This window comes from Anticarsia gemmatalis, chromosome 25, assembly GCF_050436995.1.
Source record: "Anticarsia gemmatalis isolate Benzon Research Colony breed Stoneville strain chromosome 25, ilAntGemm2 primary, whole genome shotgun sequence".
Taxonomy (NCBI): Eukaryota; Metazoa; Arthropoda; class Insecta; order Lepidoptera; family Erebidae; genus Anticarsia; species Anticarsia gemmatalis.
Window position 1 is genome coordinate 4,305,270 of NC_134769.1, and position 27,712 is coordinate 4,332,981.

The 27,712-nt window shown below is 36.3% G+C and overlaps 2 protein-coding genes across 4 annotated transcripts in view; one reads left to right on the forward strand and one right to left on the reverse strand.

Annotated features, from left to right (window-relative positions):
• The first annotated feature begins 793 nt into the window (after positions 1–793).
• Positions 794–20,639, forward strand: LOC142984030 (uncharacterized). 3 transcript variants are annotated; one of them, XM_076131334.1, is made up of 24 exons: positions 794–988; positions 8,725–8,905; positions 9,402–9,480; positions 9,686–9,823; positions 10,048–10,243; positions 10,601–10,765; positions 11,047–11,262; positions 11,636–11,785; positions 12,053–12,158; positions 12,237–12,298; positions 12,611–12,739; positions 13,029–13,188; positions 13,538–14,196; positions 14,860–15,045; positions 15,458–15,577; positions 15,896–16,027; positions 16,336–16,530; positions 16,749–16,900; positions 17,389–17,603; positions 17,894–18,045; positions 18,334–18,463; positions 18,878–18,998; positions 19,237–19,355; positions 19,630–20,639. In XM_076131334.1, the coding sequence occupies exons 1-24, from the start codon at positions 934–936 to the stop codon at positions 19,790–19,792; spliced, it is 3,981 nt and encodes a 1,326-aa protein (XP_075987449.1). In that variant the 5' UTR covers positions 794–933; the 3' UTR covers positions 19,793–20,639. The 3 variants fall into 3 exon arrangements, with proteins under 3 accessions (XP_075987449.1, XP_075987450.1, XP_075987451.1); XM_076131335.1 differs by having other exon boundaries at positions 10,646–10,765; XM_076131336.1 differs by having other exon boundaries at positions 10,670–10,765.
• The window catches only part of LOC142984031 (uncharacterized), a 39,637-nt gene continuing 32,554 nt past the window's right edge, over positions 20,630–27,712 (reverse strand). Inside the window, exon 8 of the mRNA XM_076131338.1 lies at positions 20,630–27,619. Coding sequence (XP_075987453.1) covers positions 26,630–27,619 — 990 coding nt within the window. The 3' untranslated portion in view covers positions 20,630–26,629. The remainder of the gene's footprint in view (positions 27,620–27,712) is intronic.

Genomic DNA, 27,712 nt, shown 5'->3' on the forward strand with positions numbered 1-27,712 from the left:
TTTCCTGTCAAATATCACATCTTTATGAAATTATTTCTTTCGAGATTCGCCGGCGTGAATACCAAATAATTAGTTTTACATTTTTCCTTTACCAAAATACGACTATATCTAATGCATCGGCACGCAAAAATGCAAAGCCCTAATCGATTCAGTTTTTCAAAGTGAAAGTGTATTCAGAAGATAGAGTTACTTTAGGTTTTGTTACCAACTTCACGAAGGAAAAGGTGCTACATTTGTACATATAGTATATTCTAACATTAGAATAATTGTTTTTTCTTATGTAGTTATGTATTAGGAGGATCTGAGGATTTTCTAAATCTTTCTTATTTATATAATTCTCCTACTATAGCAGTATTCCCTGATGCAGATCAGCATTTTTAAATGTATTATTTATAATTTCTTACATTATATCGTTATGTTCTTTGGTCAATTTTATTTTCTTCTATTAAATGCAAATTAAATGTATCATGTGTTTAATTTGGAGGTCAATAAAAATTAAGCTTTTTTACTCGTACAGTATTGATAGATGATTAAGCTAAAATGAGTCGATTATCAACGCTTTTTTTCACCAAAAATAAGAAAGCTAAAGGAAAAAAATTATACGTTTATCTTTAAAAAATCTGAGGGTATTCGAAAGTGTTTCAATCCCGGCAACGCTTGTGTTTTCTTTACAAATAATTAAAACAAGTTGATTTTGAAGTTTTCCCCAATGAACTATGTACGGGCTCGAGTGTCATGCGCAGAAATGTTATCAGTATAGTGTGACCTGGCGCGTATCATTCTGAAGACCGAGACTAAGTAGTGCGGTCCTCTGTTCCTCCCACGCGCACATTCCCTCACAAAATGATGAACTATCAAAACTAAAAACTATCTACTATCGTGAACAAATACTCTGTTCAATATTTTAAGTGTGTGTTTTTTAAAACCTCAAAAATGAAGAGTTTTTTTCTTGTGCTAGTGTTATATGTTTCGGCGAATTTCGTCACCGGTGAGTGTTTTAAAACATTTGTTTAAATAAAAGACAAAGATAAGTTATTTGCGAAAAGTTAATCACTTGAAACAATGTGATACATTATCAATTTCGATGTACTTGAGGTCTAAATAGTTAGGCAAGAGTTGAACTTACGATAAGAATTGTGTAGTTTGGTATTTGAATCTGTTGTAAGCGAATATTTTCGTATGGAATCTTTAAGAAATTATCGTTGATTATTGATTTATGATACTTTTAAACTAGCAAATATTATTTTTTATAATGTTGATCGCGGTAATCCATCGGTCTATGGATAACTCATCAGTAACCAAGTTATCAAACCATCTCTCCACGTATTTAGGTTCACCAAGAACATGTATACCGGCTATAAAATTAGTCAAAATACAAAAAGAAAAACTGTTCTAACAGTTGATGTCATAATGATCGTTTTTTTATGATCTATGGAACCATCCTCCTTTGGGAAGAGTTTTTGTAAGGTTTAAATGAGTTTTACCGAAATTAATTTCGTTTTATAAACCGTTATGATAATGATACTTAGTAATCATATATTTACAGCGTTATTTCGTAAAATATTTTGGTTTACAAAATTTTTACTCAGATCTCTTTCCTTAAAGAACATTTTATTCAATATCATAAAAAAACCCCTATGTTATAAAAGTAATAATTAATTCATACATGCATACGCACATGTTTGATCATTCGCATAGTCAGTTTTAAATCAAAAGTCTCTGTCCAAATTGTTTACCTTCGCGTAATCAATCGTATAAGAAACTTGATTGAAATGACGTCACAGCCGGATAACCCGGTCACTGGAACCCATACAGTAACCGGCTAGTGTCGCGTTACATTAATCTGTTAATCGACGGTTTTCCCACTAATTACTGTAACGTTTACAATCCCTCAACATTTTATGTACAGACAAGTACCAACATTTCCTATCTTTTGTAAAGAAATATTAATATGTTAGGCACTCGTTGAAATTAATCCCGTGAGTTGTTTGTTAAATATATCACCTTATTAATTCTCGAATTATAATTTATCGTATACCGAACATTTTGTCCCTATGAGGTTAGGTTCGATTACCGCTTGACACAAAGTGTTTCTTTAGTAGTAGATCCTATGATAGCCATTATGTCATTTGTCTTTGTAATTTCATACAGAACTCGTCCATAAAAATACGACAAGATGTAAAATCTATACTATACTAATATAATAAAGCTGAAGAGTTTGTTTGATTGTTTGTTTGTTTGAACGCGCTAATCTCAGGAACTACTGGTCCGATTTGAAAAATTCTTTCAGTGTTAGATAGCCCATTTATCGAGGAAGGCTATAGGCTATATAACATCACGCTACGGTCATTAGGAGCGGAGTAGCAACGAAAAATGTTACAAAAACGGGGAAAATTTTGACCCAGTCTCTCTTATGTTACGCAAGCGAAGTTGCGCGGGTCAGCTAGTAAATCGTAAAGAGGTAATTTGTCGAGATAAAGGATTTAAATAACTATCCCCTTTCTCTCTTTTCTCTGGTTTGATTACTTCTATATATGTATTAAAAACATTTTATCCTCAACTATTATAAATGTAACCCATTACTGTCCCACTGCTGGGCAAGGGTCTCCTCCCGTAATGAGGGGAGGGGTTAGGCCTTGAGTCCACCACGCTGGCCAAGTGCGGGTTGGGGACTTTGCATGCCCTCAATAAATGTATTAAACAAATTTTTAGGCATGCAAGGTTTCCTCACGATGTTTTCCTTCACCGTTGGAGCATGTGATAATTATTTCTAATACACACATAACTTCGAAAAGTCATTGGTGTGTTGCCTCGGGTTCGAACCTGCGACCACTTGCGTGGGAGGTGTCAACTCATACCACTCGGCTATCACTGCTCTCTATACTGCTATCTATACGGCTATAACTATTAGTACACAGGAATAGTTCAATCATTGAGATCATCGCTCTGGATGTGTCAGCATCTGGTTCTTTGAAGTTGCTTGTAAATATTTACAAATAGATATAAGAGGACGACAGAGCTTTGTTTGCAAATGTTTGCTCTCCAATCGGACTTCCCCGAATGCAATTGCAATACACTTTTCGTGCACTTTTAACCTATTTTTAAGTTTATGATATCTTTCCTGTAATAATATCAAAATAATGACTTAGGTTAGTGTGGCAAGTTGTACTCATTAGACATTTGTTTAACCCAATACTGTCCCACTGCTGGGCAAAGGTCTACTCCCGAATTGAGGGATTTTAAGTCTATAAAATCAGTAGACAAAACTTAACAAAAGGCAACAAATCTGCATGCCTATGGAGTTTGGACATCCCTTATCTACAAAAGCCGATGTACCGAGAAAAGAGCTTATTATAAAACCAAAAAACATAACTTAAGCAAAAAGTTAAAAAACTTATTATAATACACTACTATGAAACTTTCAGCGTCGCTAAACATAAAAACCTTCGTTCATAAACAGGTATAAAACTTTTTGCGTCCAAAAACGTAACGAAAGTCGAAAAGAGGCGTCATTTTACTGAAACTAGAACGGGGAAAAGCAACTGGCAGGAATTATTTAGCGGTAGAGCTGCTATCTCGGTGGCCAAGTCAGGAATTATTAAATATTTAATTAAACATCTAGGTGTAGGTTGCACGTCGAATTTGCAATGAAATGGGATCAGCGAGAACAAGGATTTTAGTGTTTAATAAGAATTTTATAACAACTTGCGTTTCGGTACTTAATTAAGTATTCTTTGCTTTTTATTCAAGTTAACGCGGTAAGCTGTGCTTAAGTTATGAGATCGCTCTCACTCGCTCTCACTCGCTCTCACTCGCTCTTACTTATTATTACTTACTCGCTATTACTTAAAAACAAGCTCTGACCTGAGGGAGCGTTTAATTCGTAAAAGAATATACTCATGTATGCCATTTAATGTACCAATAATGTTATATTTTAGTTTAACTCCTATCAGCAGTCAGTTTTTAACAGTCAAATTGACCTGTGTTTATTGTATGTGTTGAATATTTTTATGTAATTTAGCTTGCTAGTTTTATCTAATTAACTTAAAACCTTATAACGTTAGACAAAAAAAATACGAAGAAATGATTTAAATATGTTTATGTAAGTGGTATTTCCACAAAAGGTCGTTTAAGAGATAATATGTATGTAGCCGTGCACTGTAGGCATTGGTGTTATTTTTGTTATTTACTTAACTTTAGTTTCACGTGAATCAGACACGTTTAGTAAGAATGTTTAGCGAGTCGTTACGATTAACCCTTCCTCACCCTGACCCCGTTAATGAGTTAGTTTTAAATAATTAATTATTACTCATCATAAAGGGATGACTAACTAGATATACCTAACGACACAAAGGCCGGGAGATGTAGTTTCTTTTAATTACTGTAACTGTATTAACTGTATATATCTTTTGTTACTTCTTAATAGTTACGAAAATAAATTGTGCTGTTTTATTTTTGGGATAGTAAGTCATCTGAAGAAAGGTTTTTATGAAGCGGGGGTACTAGGGTGTTTTTTCCTACCTTTATAAGGATCTAAAATATACGCCATGGTAACAAACACAGCATGAGATTCAATGATGCATTAATTTCAGCGATCTTTTAAACCCATCTGTTTTTGGGTAAACAACGAAAAGCTATAAGTAATAAAATTTTACCCAAAGTAGTTGTATATAAAGTCTAAAACACAGTTCGTTTCTCATCGTCTACAAGCCCAATGAATTAACTAGTTAATCAATGCTCATGCCTGATTATATCTTCAGCAATTAATAATAACATAATAAAGTAGTTACAGGTGTAATAAAATCATGCGTCTAATAGATAGTGGAGGCACATAGCTCAGTGATACGAGATGCAGTTCATCTGATCTGCGTCTGAGGTCAGCGGGATTATCGATAAACGCGATTTATAAACATACAGCCGAGGTGTTACTGCGAGCGAGTAGCGGAAAAAGAAAAAAGCACTTTTATCCTGCTACTTATTATAATATTGTCAATTGTGTGTTCTACTATACTAATTATTAATTCAAAATTGAGTAGATGGACTAGGTTGTGTATTGAAATAAAAAAATCGTAATTTAAGCAATTGTAATACTAATTAATACGCGCAGAGGCGTTCTCTGGTCTTTACCTAATCCTATCGAAAGAAGGCGTGATTGTATGTATGAATACTCGCAGCTTATAAATTGGTATCTTTAATTTTGTTTACTTATCATGGCCGGGATAATAATTTAATTTTGTTGAAGACAGAAAGTCCTAAGATTTTGGTGACTGTTCTAGATTTGGGTTTAAAATAATGAACTGGAAAGAGTGAATATACAGTTGTCAGAATAATAAATTATAAGCTTAAAACAGTAAAGAAAACGCTTAATCATACTAATTATCTCATATTCTATCCTTCAACCATTCTTTCAAAAGTGACCTCATCTCATAGTCCTAGTTAATGTGTAGTTCTCCAGCTAGGATGATCAGTAACGAGGCGTTAAAACGTCCAGTCATGACAATTTGCGTACAACACAATAATGAGAGTAACCTACTTGTATTTTAACAAGAACATTATACATACTTCATACTTCTTACTTCTGGACAGTGAGTGTGCACTTTTATTGTTCTTCTGTCCAATGGAACAATTAGGTTTTAAGGAGTTAGGTTATTGTTTATTATAGAGTGGCGTTTGTGATAGAGTTAATTAGACTTTCTAAGTATTTTGTAGGTTTAATTGAATACAGTTATTACTAACTTAAGACGGATTGACATACGTATTTTATGCATCGTGTGATAATAGGATGAGCAAATTAACATTATTTTGTACATATAAATTTTCTCTTCTTAACTCAAGCTATGATAAAAGCGGCTATTATAAATTCATTTAGTAAATATTAATTCAATTCTTACAATCCTTAAGAATGTTTGTATCATTTCTACATACAGTATGACAATCTATTCGTTTTAATACGTATCGTCCCGAAATAAAAGCTATACATCCGCTTAAATTAAAAACAAATACATCCGAAGGTTTAAGTTTGAAGGTTGTAAATATAAGTTTACGCAATTGCGGTAAATATTAACTGGAAATTGTTACAGGATACGCCTGCGTAATCTGTTAGTCACTTCTTAGTCATTTCGGTGTAAAACCGTTAATGATCAAAGGATTAGTAATAAACCTCATCGCATTTAACAAAGCGACCGGTAGAGATTACTCTTTTGAAATTAATTATCAAATAGTTTTATTTTATGTGGATATTACAGTTATAAAAATAGACAATCAAGCTGTTGCAGATAGATCAATAAAAAGCCAATACATAATAAATACATCATACATAAAATCACGCCTTTTCTCTATGGGGGTAGGCAGATCTCAAAGAACGCCACATGGTGCGATCCCTACAGACTTCCTTTGCTTCATTTACATCCATATATATCTTGTTATACCGCCGGTTACGAGAACTAGGCATCAGACCTATTTGCAAGAACTTCTTAGTAATAAGAAATAATAAACACAGTAAGTAGCCAACGATCGCTATCGAAACAAGCAGAAATATAAAAGTAAATCGCTCTTCAACCCGCTTGCAGTGACACTAAAACCCATTTAGAAATAGTGTGCAGTCCCACGTGACGGACAATTCAGAGAATTGTTTATGTGCCAGCCTCCATCACAACTTGATACATTCATAATTAGACGATTAACAAACACTGGCCAGCCATTAGGTGCATGTATATTGTTGTACACCTCGGTAATAGTGTTGTTTTTGTTTCTAAACATAATTTTATATCTTTTAAATACTGATTTAAAACGTATAAAACTATGTGTATAAACTGAGGATTGTATCATCAGCGACAAAATTAATCCATTTTACGATTTTAAACTCGCGGGACTTGTACACTTAATATTATTATGCAATGGGTCTTAAACGCGATTTGCAACTGGTTGTAAACGATTTAGTTTAAATATTTCTTGTGGCGTTGTCATTCTTACATATTATATGTATGTATACCGTGTACTTATAGTATGTAAAAACCAATAAGTACAAAAAAATGTTACTCGGTTTCTATAGCTTTTTTTAACGCCAATCTTTGTAAAATACAATTTTTAAGACTATTTTCTATTGATTGTGAGACAAATGAGTCAGCTTTAACCCTTTAGGACTACTAGTTACTACAATTTTTTTTACCTGCTACTGTCCCACTGCTGGGCAAGGGTCTCCTCCCAAACGGTCGAACGAAAGGGAGGCCTTGAGTCCACCACGCTGGTCAAGTGCGGATGGCCAGTTAACCACAACTTATAAAAGGAAAACCTTGCACAAAACTATATTAAAGTAATCATTATCGGAATGATGATTTTATATCTTGTATATTGTAGTGATTAACAACACTGTTATTATCTAGTTTACGTATAAATACGTAATGAAACAGCTTTACAAATAATTTTATTATTTACCTTATAAGAATATTTGAGGTGTCCATTATTATTTATAGATCTGTTTGTCCTACTCACCGGCTGTTGAACTTGAATAGTCAAAAATAAAGAAACGTAATTTCTGTGAATTTTGCTCCGTTGTATTTTGTTAAAGACATATGTTTTGTTTGTGTATAAATAAGGATTAGGTACCTATTTTAACCAAGATAATCTAATGACCTAATAGAATTAAGGCATTAAAATTAACACATTACAAGAAATTCAGTTTTACTAAATAAGATTAATATCCACATGATTTTCTTTTACTCTACCACTGACAGTTATGTGTACAATGTTTTGAAATTAACCTAAATTAGTAAATATAGTTATTATTTCTCTGTAAATACCCTATCCAAGACCAATCATAGATCCGATACTTAGAAGTTCTAACTTAGATTCTGCGTAAAAATGGCGCCTATTCTAAGAGACATAAAAATATTTTTGAAGAAACGATTTTTATATTTTCGTAAACATAATCATATTGTAAACATGTACAAAAACACTGAATCTTGCGAACTTAATCCCTTGTACCGGTCCAACATCGTTCAATTCATTCTCGCTTCATATATAAAGTGCATTCAACAGTTTGTTGCACATTATGATGAACATTGTCGATCACGATAACCGCGCTGTCCGCCTCTGCCTAGATTTGTTCTTGTTCCACTGAATTGAATAATTTCTGTTCATTGCATTTGCTGCTATGTTTAGCACTGCACTTAGCTCCTTATAAAATCCTGTCCGAGTGGATCAAAAACGGTTGTTGATTAAAACTTATGTAATGTCAACAATTGCACCGATTGATTTTTATTATTGACTCAATATGATGACTTTTGTAGGATCGGCGGACTAAAGAACATAAGTAAAAAAATTCGATATTTTTTTTAAATAATTCAATACGCCATCTGACTAAAGCACATAAGTCACTTAAAAATAATTCCCAGCATACTAAGTGGTGTACCTTATCAGCCTCGTACAATTTGAAAATTCTGAGACGGAATAAAAAACGTTTTTTATTGTTCCTGTAAAGTTCGACTTTTTGGCTTATGTTCTTTAGTCCGCCCACCCTAGTTATATGATTTCGAGTAATAACCTAGTGGATAGGGCAGCCGTATTCAGCTAGAAATAAAAGGGAATCTAATCTTTGGATGCTGAATCTATTCGCTGTTGTTTATAGATAGCATGGTTTACCACGGTATTTTACCTTGGCTACGAGTAAGTCGTTTTCATAATTATCAAAGCCATTTTATAACCAGATAATCCTCTTCTCCCCAGCCTTATCATCAAACGAAGAGTTAGAGATAACAGACACATGTTGCGCTCACGCCGAGGCAGCGTCTCTGTCCTTGGCGTCGGCTGCAGAATGCGCTGGAGTCGCGCTCCCTGATGACATCGAGCCGGAACAGGTGGACGTCTGCAAGGCTGCGCTCACCAGCTGCTGTGAGCAGCAGTTCCAGTAAGTAGCTTGTGGCTGGTTAATAGAGAGACTTGTAGAAAATGAAACCAAAAACTCTTTTCTGAGATTGTCTGTTAAGAATTTGTCAGAGATTGCCCGGAGTTAGGAAGTTGTGGTCGTAGACCTTCGTGCCTCGGAGAGCACGAAAGGCCGTCGGTCCTGCACCTGACCACCTCTTGTTGTCGGTTATCCGTCCCACCGGGCTATGAGATTGATGCAACAGAGAGCGTACCTGTGTATTTTGCATATAATAATATGTATTTGGAAAAGCAAAGTCCTGCACCGTTGGCTAGTTTTAATGAAGCTTAACGCCATAGCCGAATACGGCAAGGATATTATTATAATAGCTATCTTCTGTATCCATCTGCAATCGAGGAAGAAGGGAAGGTTAAGGGAGAAACTAAGTGATCGCATGAAACGGAAATGGTACTCGTTATGTTCAGAAGAATATGACTTTTTATTCTATCTGTAATAGTATTTGATATTGTGATTTCAGATTCAAAGACGAGTGTACAACCGGAATTAAGTTTGCGGCTTCAAAACGTTGTAGTGTACCAGATACAGACATGGGGAAGGTACGTTTCTTTAAAATGAAATATTTTTGAATACCCACACACAAAAATTATTAAAAAAAATTATTATTCGCCCTGCTCCGTGGTTTCTTTTTATATTGCTTCCCGTATCAACAATATTCCCAGATTAATAGCAAACCTAGTTAAACAGCAAATCAACAGCAGCTAGCACTTCTCCCAACGTTTATTTATAATATAACTTTACCAGAGTTGCTGCGATGAGTGTTCATTTGGAAAGCTGACGGGAGAATCAGGAGGCGCAGCGGCGTGTGGTGCGCCCGTGGCTTCAGAAGACATCAGCCCTTCTACCGCTCTGAAGAAAAATGCCTTCGTTATCTGCTGCCTGGTAATACAGTTTATATCTATACTACTTTATGTTTTAGGGATAATTTGTTAATCTTGCAAAAAAGTTACAAACTTTTGTTTTAGACTTCCTTAGCACTTAAAGGCTTTTAAGTGTCTGAGTAGCTTAGGTTTTAAAAATTCACGTTTAGCGAAATTGTTTTAAGACTTTTTTGTGATTAATTCGCTCTACTTTAGGAGTGTCTATCTAAATGATTTGACGTTTAGGAAGCAGCAGAAAATATGGAAACTACAACAAAGAAGGAGGCGACTACACCTGAAGAACCGAAGACCACATTAGAGCCCAAAAAAGACAAGTGCCAACCAGATTCTTGCCAGCATATCTGTGATGATGAAGGTGGCGTGGTCAGGTGCTCCTGTGAGTCAGGGTACCGGCTACAACCAGACAAGAAGACTTGTAAAGGTATTCACGAGTATTTCATTAAGGGTATTCTCTTTCTTCTATTCTTCTTCTTCTTCTTCTATTAACAAGAGCTCAAGTCTTTCTTCTAACTTTCCTTAGCATAAGTTTCACGTAACGTAGATTTGGGTTGGGATTAACTACAAACTTGGGCTGTGCATGCAAATGATGATGATAAGGCAAACCATTAGACGCTAACTAAAACGTTAACCATTAATTAACAAAGGTTCTTCTTTTCTTCAATCCGGGCGATTTTCACAGAATATCGTTGGACAAGCACGCGTTTTGAAACTAACATCATTAAAACTACTTTCTGAAGTAAATGGATTCTGCCGAGTCATCATCATAATGTTGTTGTAGATATAAATGAGTGCGCGGAGGCGATTGACGATTTGTGTACCGCAGAGGATACAGTGTGCCATAACACAGCAGGTGCGTTCAAGTGTGTGCCGATCAAGAAGAGGGATGTGGGCCTCACCTGCCCTCCAGGGTTCAAGAGGAACCTTGTCAACCAGGTGTGCGATGGTAAGTGAAGAACACAGTTATTTTGTAGTTTTAGAGAATGTTTTATAAAAACATGATAAATCCTCGTATGGAGAAACAGAGAACCAAATGAGTGTCTACCTGGATTCACGTCTATGAATTCTTTCAAGAGTCAATGAAGAAAACCTATTTCGTGAGCCCTACATCCCATTACTTTTTCTACCTTTGTGTGTATTACATGGTTTAGTTCACATCTATTTATCAAAGGATAGCCTCTGAATCACGACGAAACCTTTCACCATTTTTTATTTACTAATCCTCAGACATCAATGAATGCCAGCTACCCCGACCTCCGTGTCCTAAGTACCTCTGTGAGAACACGATAGGCGCGTACAAGTGCGCCGGAAAGCCTGGCAAGCCTTATACCGAGGCGGTGCCTGGAGCCATCACCGAACCTACTGTCACGTCTAGTACTGCGTCGCCGAAGAACGACATCTGCCCGCCAGGGTTCAGGGCTGGACCTGATGATGAGTGTTTGGGTAAGTAATCTGAAACTATATGATTTTGAGCATAAATTTCTTTTTTTTTGTTAGAATTAACATTGTCAGACATTGAGACTTTTGTAGTAATAAGGTATTAAATTATGTTTTTAAGAACAACTTGTTTTTTTTTTTTATTAGAATTTACTTTGTTATGTAGAGACTTTTATTTTACTTCTATTGGTGCTTGAGTTTCGTATTTCGAAGAATCTTCATTTTTTAGGAACCATATAGCTTGTATTTGGTAATCTTTCGGTAAGCAATAAGTAAACAAGGTTTGGTTGTACCATTGAATATAATGGTTCGTTTAATGCAAAGGGTCAACGTAAAGGCAACTAACTAGCTATATTTATATGCTGCATTTTTTCTCTAGATATCGACGAGTGTGATGAGAGACTGGACGACTGTCAACGTCTGTCACAGCACTGTATCAACACTCACGGAGGCTTCTTCTGTCAGGACCACGTCTCCAAGCGATGTGCTCCTGGCTTCAAGGTCAATGTGGCCACTGGAATATGTGAAGGTACGTTATTAACTACTTATCGCTACTCGCAATTTCTAAGTAACTAGTTATTTGCAATTGTATTTACCAAACACAAATAGATTTCTTTTGCCAAGCGAGTGTCAGCCCTGGTTCTTTCAGAATTGTATTATATGACTTCAACCATGACTATAGGAAATTAGAGAGCACTTTATACATATCTATATACTCTAGGTAAAAGCACTTTAAAGCTTGGACAAGGTTAAGACATAAAATGATTAAGGTTCGCTTTATTGTTTTTACTACCAGATATTGATGAGTGCGAAGAGAGTTCCGAGGTATGTAAACGAACAGAGGTTTGCATCAATTTGCCCGGAGCTTACAACTGCAAGTCCAAGATCAGCACCCTGCCCAAGTGAGTAAGATTTTAAAGAAAATGTATTGTTCTTCGATTTGAAATAATGTTAATAATATTCATGTTTCTTTCGTCTAGACTCGCAACTAAGACCTGTCAGGAAGGGACGAGAGTACGGCCAGGTGGATCAGTTTGCGAAGGTTAGTGCTAGTAGCCCTATTCTCCAATTTCGCGTTAAATCCCACTCAGCCAGTGACTTAGAACCATACTTATACTTCTAAAAGGAGATGCTTGTCTGTACTGGGGAAAAAAAACCATTATAGCTTTTTTTTTTTCTTTTTTTTCATTTACTTATACTGTCCCATTGTTGGGCAAAGGTCTCCCCCAAACTCCTCCACCGGTCTCTATCCTCACCCATCTCCATAGCTTATAATGAAAATTATTTTTTCTGATTATTATTGAAGATGTTTATCCGGAACCGCTGAATATAATCACAACATTTTTTCTTACAGACATAGATGAATGTCGTGAGGGCTCACATCTCTGCGACCAGTTCCAGAACTGTATCAACACGTACGGAGGTCATGAGTGTCGCTGCAAGAACGGCTTTGAGCTTGATTCTTCATCTGGCTCCTGCGTGGGTAAGAGGATCTCTATCTTATACTACTAAGTAACTCGTAGTTTTGCAACACCTTTCACATTGACATCTGAAATCTTTGACATACACAAAATTATATAATTTTGCTTTAAGACAAACTAGGTAAGCTGCGAAAAAATACGTTTCTAAATATCTTTATGTCATGGTGCATATTTCACTCTAGAAATATTGAAAATATAAATATTGTCTATTGAAAGTATATCTGGGCACCATTCACAAAATAGCAAACAGCATAAAAGGTCATCAACATTACTCAAACATTCTTCTTTCAGATATAAACGAGTGTCTACTAAAGTTGGACAACTGCGGCCCCGGCCAGCACTGCCTGAACCTGCTGGGTACCTTCACGTGCACACGACGAGCTCCCACCACCAGTACCACCACGAGTACACAACCCCCACCGCTATATGAATACGAGTACTATGACTCTGAGTAAGTATATTAGTATAACATATTAATGAGTTATTTTTTATATTTTCGATATTTTTGCCACTAAAAATGCATGTCATGGGAACAGTTTCTAACGGTTTCTTTAGTATTCTGTTGTTTCGTATAACTTTATTTCTTGGACTTATTTTTTAATGTAATATTTAATTTAATTTATTTTTATTTAATTAACTCGTTTTCTTCTATTTTAGTCGTTTTTTGCACGTTTTACGTTTCACCTTTAAACAATCCCTCACTGCAACCCGCATCATCTGCATCATCTGTTTGCTACATCTACATCCAAGCTATCAAAGCAATATAAACTTTACTTAATTGATTTTGTTTTACGTTACAGCGAAGACAATTCTACAATAGACAGTCCTTACCCAGAGCCCATAGCCACAGTCCCCACCACATCCAGTACCACGACAACCACAACAACCACGAGAAGGCCTACCACCACGTCTACCACCACCACGACAACGACTACCACACCAAAACCCACCACCACTTCTACCACGACGACGACAACTACCACTCCTAGGCCAAGACCTGAACATCCATACTACACCTACTACCCGGTCAGGCCGAGGCCTTCAAGCCCAAGTAGTCCAGACAATACAACTACCTTCAGACGCCCTGAATACCCAAGACGGCCTTACTCAGAGTTTCCTCGAAGACCTGAATACCCTCGTAGGAGACCGGAGCCAAGACCGAGTGAAGAACCTACAAACCATGATTCGTCTAGGGATGAGGTTTCAAGACCTGAGCCTACAAGACCCGAGTATCCCAGACCAGAGCCCACTAGACCTGATACTGTCATCCCAAGACCTGAACCAAGACCAGCGCCTCCTCCAGAACCGAGGCCGTCTCCGGCTCCCGAACCTTCACCAGAAGTGACTGATGATAGAAGAACCAATGAAATAGGAGGGGAGAATCCTGACGATGACTTCAATCCTAATGAAGTGCACTGCCTTGATGGATATGTGAAGAACGATGAAGGACGTTGTGTTGGTAAGTCTGCACTTTGATTATCATATTTTGGAAATATGGTTTTATATGAATTATTATTTAATTATAATTCTCTAAATCTTCAGTTCCCCATATAGGAATGAAATAAAAAAATATTTTAGGCAACTGCCAATACATAAGTACCTTAACCTAAATGTACATATCAAGTATCATATAGTAACTAACATAATTACGTTATCCGTAAAGTTTTAAACTACCCGCAAACTTAACATTATCATCACCAAAGGAAGGGCTACGTAGTTAATTAATAAGACCATGAAATAATCATTTATATCACAGATATTACGATTAACCTGCCTATAAATTTTGTCAGATAGCCAACAGATTTTAGGTATTAACAAACTAAACTTAGAAGGAACCTCGGTTTCCTACACTCAGTAACCTATTTGAAAAATTTGTACCCACCGGTTACAGACCTCAACTGGAGAAGCGATTTATAACCGACTACCCTCAATTTTTTTTATGTAAATCTGATCTGATATTGCAGTAGGAACAATTTTTACAGTTAATTGCCAAACTTTAAATACGTCTGTAAAGAACCGCGCAATAGTTTACAATAAAATTATTAAAGCTTATCGGTTCTCATCAGTAGTAAGAAATTATTCTACTGAGTACGTAAGTTTTTGATTACGGTTTATTTCTCAGATGACGATGAGTGTGCGTCGGGTCAGCACGCGTGTCGCAACCTGGAGGTCTGCGTGAACAAGCCTGGCGGGTACGTGTGCGAGTGCGTGCCCGGCTTCCGCAAGGACGGCAATGGATGGTGCATTCCCCTACCTGCCTCTACGAGCAGTACCACTACCACTACTAGCACCACCACTGAAACTGCTGGTAATTATAATTCTTCTCTGTTTTTTTTTATTAGCGTGTTATCTCTTCTTCATTTGAGTTCAGGAAATTTGTAAGAGCTTGGTGATCCATCCACGATATTGTCAGTAGCGATTTCACACTTATGCTACTTCCTTGTAGTGAGAAGTGAAACTGCAAAGTCGAATAAATTTTAGTGGTTCTTTGAAACCAGCAAGAAAATGATTAACCCCCGGTTTCTGAGGTACATTTAGCGGTAGTTTATCTATCTTATAGCATTTAAACTCATATAAAAAAAACGTTATTGAATAGATAATTTAGCGCTAAATGTACTCAGAAACCGGACATTAGAAGCCTTATCTATGTGCTTAACTCAGCAATGCTTAATTTAATGAAACTTCATTAGTGACTGTTATCATTTTGCTATCGTTAACAGTATCAGTACCCGAATACCAGCCGCCACCGTACAGGCCATCACGTCCTTACGGCAGATATCCAGCGACCAGAAACTGTGAAATGGGATACAAGTTCGACCCTCGACGTAACGACTGCGTTGGTAAGTAACATTTACTAAATCGAAGCACATGCTGCACATGTCACTATCATTAACTAAATCGAAACTTCAAGAACAGATCCCGGACAAGAATCTTTTATAATCCCATATGCCTTTTTACGATACTCTATAAGTATTTGAGAAGGTGCCCTAAGCAAACTAAGATTCTGTCCAATTAAATACCACAATAATTCTTTTGGGCTGTTTGTTGTGCCCTCTAGACATGATGTTCTAAACAATTGCCTAATTTGCATGTCAGTTAAATCGGCCCTAGTTACGTAAAGGTTACAAATAAAAAACTAAAACCAATCTTTGTTACAGATATAGACGAATGTGCGACAAACACGGCGACATGTTCTCCGCGAGAAGACTGCATCAACATTCCTGGAGGGTTCCGCTGTGAGTGCGGCTGGCGCTGTCGCGCTGAACTTGAAAGGCCTTCATACAATATGAGTAAGTTAGCAGTTAGTAAACATTAATAAAAAATAAAATTATCTTGTGTTGTGCGGCATACCGAGTAGCGAATTTTGAATTGCCTGGAAAGGTCTCGATGACCCATATTTTTGCGCATCGAACTCCTTTCAGTAACGAACGAATAACGAACGAATTATTTGCTTAATAAGCGTGCTAATATGACAACCAAAAGGTAAAGATTTCTTTATAAAAATATTTAGTCTCTTAAAGACATTGTTTAGGCCTGAATCAGAATCAAATTAGAGAATCTCTGGATGACAGCCTGTATTTCAATGTTCTTTTTCTAGCTCCAGCAACAACTACTCCGCCCCCGAGAATGCCATCTCCCGGCGACAGTCGCAGCATCATCACCGTGGGAGCTCAGTACGGACAGCGAGGACCTTACTCCCCTCGTCCCATCTACTCCAGGGTGCCTGAGGTTGGAGCTGTTATCGCTTCGTGCCCCTGGGGCTACAAGCTAACGCCTGAAAAGAGATGTTATGGTTAGTAATATATGACCAAAGACTACTTTCAAAGTGTGTATTATGAAATGCACACATTGAAAGTAGTCTTTGAAAGAAAGCCAGCTACCATATTATGTTGCTTTTTTCGATCAGTTCCTTTACAGAGTGGGCTTCATTCGAAGGTTTTCCTTAATTCAATTTTACTCCTGCGATAAATGTAGCTTTGCGTTTTCCATTAATTTCAACTATTCTTGTAGATATCGATGAGTGTGCACGCAACACATCAGAGTGCGGTCCTCAGCAGCGCTGTGAGAACTTCTACGGCGGGTACTCCTGCCAGTGCCCCGCTGGACACCGCCTCGTTGGACAGAACCAGTGTGAAGATATCAACGAGTGCATGCATGGAAACGTTAGTATGCTCCTGGAATTATGTATCGAATACCTCCCTCTCTGACCACAATATCAATGTTTTGTTCACTATCAACTGATACTTAAGGTGTAAATATAGCATCTTCTGAAGAGGAGGATGTAGGGAGGTGTAAAACCACCGAAAGTTATTGAATTTGTTACTTACCATGTAGTCCAAGACTTTCACAGTCTAGGGAACTTGGTCAGTGTTTTGGTTGAATGAACTAACCACGCACTTAATAATATTATAATGCAACAGGTCTTAAACAATTTTCAATTGCGTTTATGACCCGTACCTATGTGTAATACCCATGACCCACAATATGTGTACAAATCGCGAGAGTTTAAAATAAGGCCACACATTGTTACTCCAAGGATAACGGCACTGGTGTTTGTACCATAGTCGTTTCGCTTTAACTTACTTTTGTGACTTGACTTTCGTAAACCTAATAATATTATTTTTACACCTAATCATTTGTTTTCCACCAGCCATGTCCTTACAACGCAGATTGTATGAACACATACGGCTCGTACCGCTGCGTGTGCCGCGAGGGCTTTCGCAACGCTCCCTCCAATGACAAGGTGTGCGTGGACCTGGACGAGTGCGCCGAGACACCTGACGTCTGCTCCCAGGCCTGCTCCAACACCTGGGGCAGCTACCGGTGCTACTGCAAGAAGGGATATCGCCTTGATGATGACAATAAGTAAGAAATATTGATCTGTATGAGAATCTCCTTTGTTGAGTATGCTTTCTGAACCTATAGTTCAATAAAATAGTAGAGAGTTGAGGTATGAAGGGTACACGGATGACGGAAGTGTTTTAAATTTATTCATTCATTCATTTTCATTTTCATTTACTAATGATAACTTATTATTAACAAAAGAGACGACCAAAAGGCTTTAAGCATTTGTTGATTTTTATTTAAGTTCTGTCAAAAAACAAAGGTAAAAAAGACACCTTGGTCATATTCTTAAGTTTATAATCTGCTTCCAGGACGTGTATCGATGTGAATGAGTGCGAGGAGTACTCAGCGGTGCGGCTCCGCGGCAAGTTGTGCGGAGGAGAGTGTATCAATATCCCTGGCAGCTACCGGTGCGACTGTCCCAGAGGATACAGACTGTCTGAAGACAGCAGGAGCTGTATAGGTATGCTTATCATCCTTACTGAGAAAGTTTAAGTTTGTAATTATGTTACTCGGCTACATGGGCTTACAAAAATTAAATGATTAGTTAAAATCAACAAGGTTTAAGTTCTACATACCATCAAGAAACCTTCAGTTAAACTAGAGTGGAGTGATGTATATTTTAGTACTTCTGATGTTGTGAGGCTTTTTATCTGCCTTGAATTGCAAGGCTCGTGATGCGAAATGAATATATTACCTTTATTTCTGAGCATATTTTCTGATGTATAACGTTATTTTTTCTTTTGTACAGACATAGACGAGTGCGAGTCAGGAGAGGCTCGTTGCGGCAGCGGTCCCGGCGCGGTGTGTCAGAACACGCGCGGCAGCTACCACTGTCATCACATTGAGTGTCCGCCTGGATACCACCTCGAGTCCAAACAGTTAGTTCTTATGTTTCTTACCGCGATTCTTTACTACTATCGACTAGGTCCAGCGCCTCTAGCGGTCTTCGTAGAAACTTTTTTGGCAGTACATTTTTAATGTCAAAATCTCGATACGATGTTCAGAATCGCGTTTCCTGTACATGTTCAGATATGTTTTTGTAAGGATCAAGATAAGTTTTATAAAGTACCTATGTAAGTAGTTCTGAATAGTCAATTGTTAACATGCACTTATCATTTCTTTTATTATACTTACAATCAGTAACAATTACACCTTTTTATAATTACTGAGTGAAGTAAAAGACCCAAAGTTAGAACAACTTTCGGAAAGTTTAGGAATTGGCAACATAAGCAAAAGTTTTCCGTGAAGGCTCGCTTCTTGGTTTATTCACTTGTCATGTCGTTTGTTTCCAGTCGTTGTGCAAGAGTGCAGCGCTCTTGCCAGGTTGGGGACTGGTCGTGTCTGCAGCAGCCTAGCGCCTACAGCTACAATTTCATCACATTTGTCGCTAACATCTACCTGCCTTCTGGAAGTGTAAGTTATTCGTAACTCAAGACTATATTACATGTTTACATTGAAAGATTAATGTAGACTAACGTAGAGTAAGGAAGGCAATCAAGATGTTCCATTTCGTGGAGTTGAAGTGAAGTTTTTATAGTATTTCCATTTTAAAATAGTAACACTCAATTAATGTTCTTTCAACTTTTAATAAATCCAGAAAAAATATATATTTACGTTGTCTTTTAAAATTCACATATTCTTGATATTTAAGGTGGATTTGTTCACGATGCACGGCCCTGCATGGAGAGAGTCCATCGTGAGCTTCGAGATGCGCATGGTGAACGTGCAAGCCTCACTGGGGGCCAAACCAGCTGACTTCAGATGCTTCGAGTAAGTCGATTTACCCCAGAATTTACACGACTAGATGCGATCTAGTCTCGTATAGTTTCACGGTATTCTCTGTGTAGATTTAGTTATTAGAAATGTCATATCATACCACCGCGGAACACATTTAGGGCTAGAATTCCGAGTCGGACAAACTTAATATTTTCTGTTTTTGTTAGCAATATACTTAACTAACTCCGTATTCAATTTTTTTGCCATGGGACTGTCAAAAACTGTCTCTCAGTCAATTGTTAAGTATGTGTTTACCTATTCATTGCAGCATGCGTCCATCAGGCAACATCTGCGTGATCTCACTCCTGTGCTCGCTGGAAGGTCCTCAAGTAGTGGAGCTGGAGCTGACGATGTCCCTGTACCAAAGGTCGATGTTCGCCGGCAGTGCGGTCGCGAGACTCGTGGTCATTGTCTCGGAGTACGACTACTAGTGAACGAACTTTAGTGTAGAACAATAACTAGTGATTTTAGAGGCGTTATACCGTTTGAATATTACTAAAACCTAGTTGGTGGCATACTTTAGTTAATCCTAAAACGAATTTCCCTTTCTCAATTGTGTAAGTACTTGTTTTATTCGAAGCTGTTTCTGTGTTCCCGAAACATTGACGATAATGCCACGCCCAAAATAGCTAGTTTGTTATTGTCCCTCTATGGTAAAAGACAACCTTTTTTTTAAGTAGGTGTCCAACTTAATTATTTATTTATGACTCAAACACACATGAAAATACTAGGTACGTATTCCCACAAAATCGGTGTAGCTGTTTGTCTGTGGGTAAAACTATCCGTTTTCCCATAACTTTCAAATAGATTGTTTCTTTATAGATATATCGTTTATTATAAGTTAAACTAATAATCATTGGTTGTATTCGAGTCCGTATTTAGGCTAGGTTTTAGTAATAGATTCAAATGGAAACTGCTATTAGTTACATTGTTAGACGTCTCAAGTGACCAAATATGTAGTTATATATGCTACTTGACCATAAACCACTGCCTTTACGGATTTTCCATTGGTCATGCGGCAATCCTTACGTCACTATTATTTAGGTAATCATATAAAGTTACTAGCTTTGATTGAAGCAAATATATTTAAGCGCCATCTATCCTCGTTTTAAGAAACTTGTTAAATGTTATATTTCATTGTATTTATAAACTAAATGTCTACTTAATATTTATGTATTAAACTGGTATTAAATACCTTTATATTGATTGTTATCCGCCTCATTTATATCGCCCTGTTGATCATAGACAATGTAAATAAAACGACACCATAAATTGGAATATATCTTTTTAATTTTATTAAGCACAAGCGTTTGTACACCATGACTTGGTGTTATTGTATATACATAACATATATACCTATTTCGTAATAGTGCACATACATTAGTAACTGATTAGATCACAACATAATTATTTTTAAACTATTTTCTAGACAACAGATGCAAAATAATGTACAATACAATATTTGTATCACTACAACGCTCTGGTCCCTTGTACGATCCACTCCCGCGCACCAACGTATTATATAAAAATATTATGAATAAAAATATAACTCTTAAAAATAATAAATGATTAAATCGCAATTAATAGACGCCATACGCAATTTTACAAAACAATCATGATAATAAAATAAAATGATTTTAATTCAAAATGGAAATTGCAGAAATATATTGAAAATATTCGACTGACGCGTCTATTAATTTAGTATTTGAAAAAATATGATTAATTATTGCAAAAATCTTGACAAAAGACATCACTTGTCAAAGTAATAACAGCTTGTTCAAAACGTTGAGACAAAACAAACGAGATACGATTTAAAATCAAACAGATCATTGAAACAAATTAATCTTATTTTAATTATTAATGGAAGATCAACTTAATATACTTAAGTAGATAATGGCGAAGAATAAAAAATAAAATATAAAAAAATAAATATTGTGATATGAAAACGTAAAAAGTGTAAATTCTATACATGATTGCGAAAGTAATGAACAGACAATTTTAATTGTATCTCATACAAACAAACAAATATTTCCAATTAATTTATGAGACACTAAACCCACAAATTCATTAGAAATTTTGATATTTTATTATGAGATCAATTTAATAAGTAAATAAAAGCCTGTATTGCGAATTTTTTCAAAGTGGAATCTGAAAACGGACAACGAGACCCGGAACAGCTATTTGAAGATCGAACAAATATTTGTTCCGCCTGGGAATTGAACCCACGGCCTCCCGACGCACTGTTAGTAACGTGGCTACCACCTCAACGGCTGCGCCACGGAGACTGTCAACTTTGTCATAAACCTGTATTTGATTATTTACATTGGCGTTTCGTCATGTTGTCTCCTTCCCTCATACGACAAATGATAGAGACAATATCACAAATACATAAAACAAATAACCAAGCCTAATTTCACAATGAAAACTTTCGCAATAAATCCGTATACATTTTCAAATATATCAATATGAATCAACAAGCCGTCTTTTCACTCAACATTGAACAGAAAAGGACAGCACTATTATCGAGTGACAAAACAATGCAATATTATGGAGTTAATATGACAACAGTAGTATAAAACAACTGGATACAACAACAACCAACTATGAATCGTTCGATATCTGTAATAAATCACTCCGGTTAGCTGCCGCACCACTGAAGCGTATGTTATTTTGTTTACTGTACTTACAATTTAATTATAAACAGACATATTATTATAAACAAGTTTCAAAAGGGCCTATCTCATGTAACAATACATAAGCTATGTGACCTTTTCAAAATTGCATATTTAATTACAGAAACTTCTAAAATGCCCGGTTTCTGAGCACATTTAGCGGTAGTTTATATATTCAATTGTGTTTTTTTATACGAGTTTAAACGCTATTGAATAGATAAACTACCGCTAAATGTACCTCAGAAACCGGGGGTAAGTAATTTAGCACATGACCGAAACCCACGTGTGTTTAATACAAAATATTAGTCATACTGGTAAGTTTTGGTTAGCTATCCGGAACCACGATCATTTCTTATAGATTGGCTACCCAGAAGGTGGTAAATTTCTTAGTAATAGTATCTCTGTTCATAGTTTGGGCTTTACACTGTCTGTTTATAATTAAATTCTAAGTACAGTTCTGTGTAAATAATACTATAAGATAAATGGCATAGACAACAGTCTTCACAACATTCATAACAGTTATCATATTTAGCTATTCACACTCGAACAATGCAATTCGACTAGCCAAATTGATTTCGTTAAAAAAATACTAAATAGTACTGAGTGTTAACTATCCTATTCTATTGTTACGTTAATACGTGTTTCCTTCGGGTAAAATGGGTTTTACTTTGGACGTAAAATAACGTACACGTATGCAATATACGTGCATGCACAAACAACCGTGCACGCAACTTAGGTTTACCACGTAAAGGTATCACAACGGAAGATATATTTATTCGGGTACTTTGACTACAACAAATTTGTTATTCAAATTATGTCTCTTAGTAGTTTAACAACTTGTCCATTTAGAAATTAACTGTTCACATTCTTACCTATAACAAAATTATAGTCATGATTGTTCTAACTGTTGACTAGTCGAATCGCAGTAACCGAGTAACAATAAACAAGAACAACACAGTAAGGTCGGTACGCTTCAAGTCGCTCTGCTTACTCACACAAGCGTTACAATTATCTGATATGACACTGTAAATTCGTACAGTTGTATGGAACTGTTCATAGGCTCAGTGCGCGATTAACTGTGACAATGTCCTAGGAATAAGGTATCAATGTTCGATGTGATTGCGTGAATTTATTGAGTGGAAATCTTTTATATTTTATTGTACTTATATTGAGTTCATTGTACGTAGTTGCTTTTCTAGGGATTTTATTATACAGGGTTCAATTTAAAACACCTAAACTTTTGCAGAACTAGATACATCATTAGCAAAATTTTATACGATTATTTCATACAAAAATAGTATGAAAACCCCTTATGATCGCTTGTATGTTCATAAATCTACTCGTATCGAGCATATATTTTTTCATGTATTTAGTTATGCCAGAAACTGTTGAACAAAAGTTTTTGCTTATGATGTAAGCTACCAGTCATGATAGGCTTTCGGTGTTTAATAAATAACCCTGTATGAACATCAGTATACTATATGGAAAGATGTGTTTTTTTTTCATAATTCGACAGTTAGACCATGTAATAAAGATTCCAAATGACGATGAAATAATCAAAATAATACGATAGATTGTTTACATTATGATAGTATTCAGTTTTTAATTTCCACAATTTGATAGTTATATAAATAGTCTGAATAATTTCTCATAATATAACAAGTTTTGAACTGAAACACAAGTCTCCACCGTAACGTTTGTATTCACAAACATAGGGTGAAAGGTAAGACATTGTCACGTTAAAAGCACAGTATTTGTGACTAAACGAACGCTATAATAAATTAGTTAGTTCGATCTAAAAACGTATAAACACTTTACACATCTACAACTAATATTTCAATATCTTTAGTTCACAAAAGCTACCATTTCACAGCGTTTTGTGACAAACATAACTTTTATATATTTAGTATTCGATGCACACTGAGGCCGCACGTTTGGAGCGGCGGAGAGTTGAGCGAGTAATTGATATTTGTAATGACAAATAAGTCTGATCAATTTTTATCAGAAGTAAATATGTACATAAATACTATAACAACATGACATGTGATGTTACCTTAGCGTGTTTTCAAACAACGGACACTAAGTACAACCAGACCCGAAACAATTATTTGTGGATCGCAAAAATAATTGTTTCGGGTCTGGTTTCTGTGTGGGAATCGAACCCACGACCTCCCGACACAATGGTAGCGGCGTAGCGATCTAAACCACTCTGCCAAGGAGGCAGTCGCGTACTTTGCGGCTTATTTGAAAACACCCTAACAAAGTAGGTATAAAATCAACAAAAGTGGTATAAATCTGGTTTATTTAGTATCCAGGGGAAAATGAATGCCAATTATTACATAGTTAACTTTCTCACAACGCTCCACAACTCCGAATATACGGCCTAAGGCGCTGTATAAAATTATATACTATTGTGTATATAAATAGGAAAGTTATGAGTTGTGTTACCTTTAACCGTTATTTATTGTTGACAAAGAACATTAACACAGGTTATATTGCTAAGCACCTATTATTTTTAAGAGTGGCTGAATCTAGCAGAATAAAGTAACTCATATTGCAATTAGAGCACCGAAAATTAAACTTTACAATGAATAATCTTTTGAAAAGTTCTTGATCAACAATAGATAACTTGTTTAGAGGAATAACGCAACTCAAAACCTAATATTATTATTAACTATTGCGCGCTTTCGTAATTCTGCATATTACTTTTCATTAGGGTCGACATTTCATCTACAGAAAACTTTCTTTAGGCAATGATTCTGACCTTAAGACAGACGAATTGACTAAATAAACATCAGAGAATGAAAGAATCGGTCTTTAGAAAGTATAGTATAGAAATTTCAATGTATAATTCAAGATAGACAATTCACATCCATTGATGGAAAACATCTTAGATGATAAATTCTCTACCTATAGCATCACATAACAATTTCTATATAAATACTTTTCTATATGTAAAATGGAGAATTACAAAAGCGCATTGTATATCCTATATCTGTATGTAACCACGTTAGGAATATGAGTAGTACTTCCAAGGCATGTCAGGTCAATCCTCTAACACATTATTGCACAAACATAATACAAAACAGTGTACACTAAGCAATAGCCGCGCCCCCACTAAACGAGCAACACCGCGAGGCAATATTTCGGTCCCGCTCATTTCGATCTGAAAGAAAAGAGACCTACATATTGCCGAGGCTGCTCGCTCAGTCAGGACCCGGCTAATGATAAAATTATCTGAGCATTCTAACATAACTACATATACGTATATAAAATAAATGATACGATAACAAAATGTAACACATTCAATCGAATAAATCTAACAACAAGAAGCTCAATAAAAGCTAAAGAAAAAATGGCATTTTGTAATCACTTATTGATTTAATATACTACAAAAATATTTCTTCTTATCACTATCCGGTCGACTGACAGTCCAATGTGAACTCTATACACTTATAATAAAAGCTATTATCATTCAAATTATTAAGTGCTGCAACTAAGTGTGGGGGACTATTCGTAGTAAATAAAGCACGTTCTTATAGACACAACATTCAAGCACAGCTCAATGTTTTACAACTAAAATATAACGTAATTATAACAATACATTTCATTACTAGTCACTTATATATCCCTCTCTTTCACTCCACAGTTGTTAGAAAGAGATGGCATTATATAAGTAACTTTGTATTGAAACTAGTAAACTTATATTTAACACAGACTAGGCTGTCAGTCGACCACAAACTGTCTGCGTTCATTAGTGACCCATCACTGAGACAAACGTAGGCTTTTGCTGGGGTTCCTCGGGCAGCTGCAACATTTCTATACATCGAGAACACCGATAAATTTGTTTAGAATAATCTCTTATACCTGCGCTGATATGAGTTCAATAATCAATAAAAAATTTCAGTCGATTGTTAAAAAAATTGTTTTGACGTGTTATGTAGCTATTCGAACTGTGATTTTGAGTAATCATTTTTAATTTTTGACACAATATCTTTGTAAAGTTAATTAAATACGTTTGTTAATATCTGTTAATGGATGTGTGGCCTAATTCTAACTAGTGATAAAATGCCATATGAAAACCTTTACGGTCTATATTTTTGTGTTATTTTTAAAGAAAGCAATGAAACTATTGTATTGTTCCCAATAAATATGTTTTAGTTAATTGACAAAATAAAACAAGACGAGTAATATAAACTCACATAAAAATAGAATTTAACAGAATAGAAAGTGTTTAACTAAGTCAGAAAATTGTCGCAGAATATCTTTAACACGTATTAATTTAAGATTATTCGAAAAGATTTCGTATGACATTTTTTACACTTTTGAACATTTGATCCAAAATAACTCGAATTCCCTTTAACATAATTTCCAGACCTCGGAACAAACATATGGGCAGAAATTGCGTCAAATATTAAAAATATCGTTGAACAAACCAGCCTGAACGACTACACAACACGTCATATAGGAAGCCTCTAAACAAATCTATCAGACGTCATACACAATACAACATCATCGTGTGCTATGCACATCGTTTAAAACTCTATAACTATACGTGCAAACACGGAACTACGCTAGCCGTACGATTCACAGAGATCATTTCTTCTTGACGGTCGAGCTACTGGCGCAACTACTCGACCGAGTCTGCACACCGTCCTTCTTCAACAAACTCACGCCGAACGCCGGACACTTCTTACGCAACGCCTTTATCTTGTACAGTTTATTCCCTTGAGAATTATTCGTCTCTTCAAAGTTGTCAGGCGTCACGTCCGCGGTAATCACCGAGTTTGTAATACAGTCCATCGGTTCGGGACTGTTCGACTTGTCACGTTTCCGTCTGAAACGGAACGGCGTATCTAACGAATCCGCGGATATATTAGTCACGTTTGTATCGCTGGAAGACAGCTCTTGACTGGATTCCAAACCGGTTTTAGGAAGATTAGATTTCGGAAGCTTTTTACGCGAATTGGAATTAGATCTCACGATTAACTTCTTTCTAGCGTTTAAGTTTGTGTTAGTCTGTTTGGCAGCAGCTGCTGTTTTTAGGTTAGGTTCTGATGGAAGTCTATTTTTGCCGTTAAGATGGCAGTTTTCAGTCAAAGCTGAGAGAGTAGAAGTGACGTTATTGAGTGTGGTGACAACAGCGCTGTCATTGTTACCGATTTTGCTGACACTGACAGTTTTTCTGGTGAAAGTTTTGAGTGGACTGGCACCATGAGTGTAGCCTAATGCTGGCCGGGCGAGGTTGGCACGTTGTCCGTGGAAGCTGTTTTTGCCAGTGAAGGGTTTCACACTACTCGTGAGTTTGTTGGCTTGTGAGTTGGCACTTCTAGTTGGCGGGAAAGTGGAGGTCTTTGACGCGTAATGAGACTTCAAGGTCGAGTTGATGATGCGCGGTGGTTGTTTCAAATTAGTGTTGTTGGCGTTGCGTATGTTGTTGGTTGGCATCATGTAGTTCATTTTGGGCGCGAACACTGTCTTTGTCGGCAACATAGGCGTAGGGGTAGTTTTGTATTTGCCGATGACTGAGGTGACGTTGTTCTCTGAGTCCGTTTCGTTCGCGTTTAGTGCGTTTGCGTTGTCCAGCTGCAAAAAAAGATAATGATAGATGTAACCAAATTGTGCACTTTGATTGAGATCCTATTTAGGGTCAATGTTTTTTTTTATAATATATCGGTA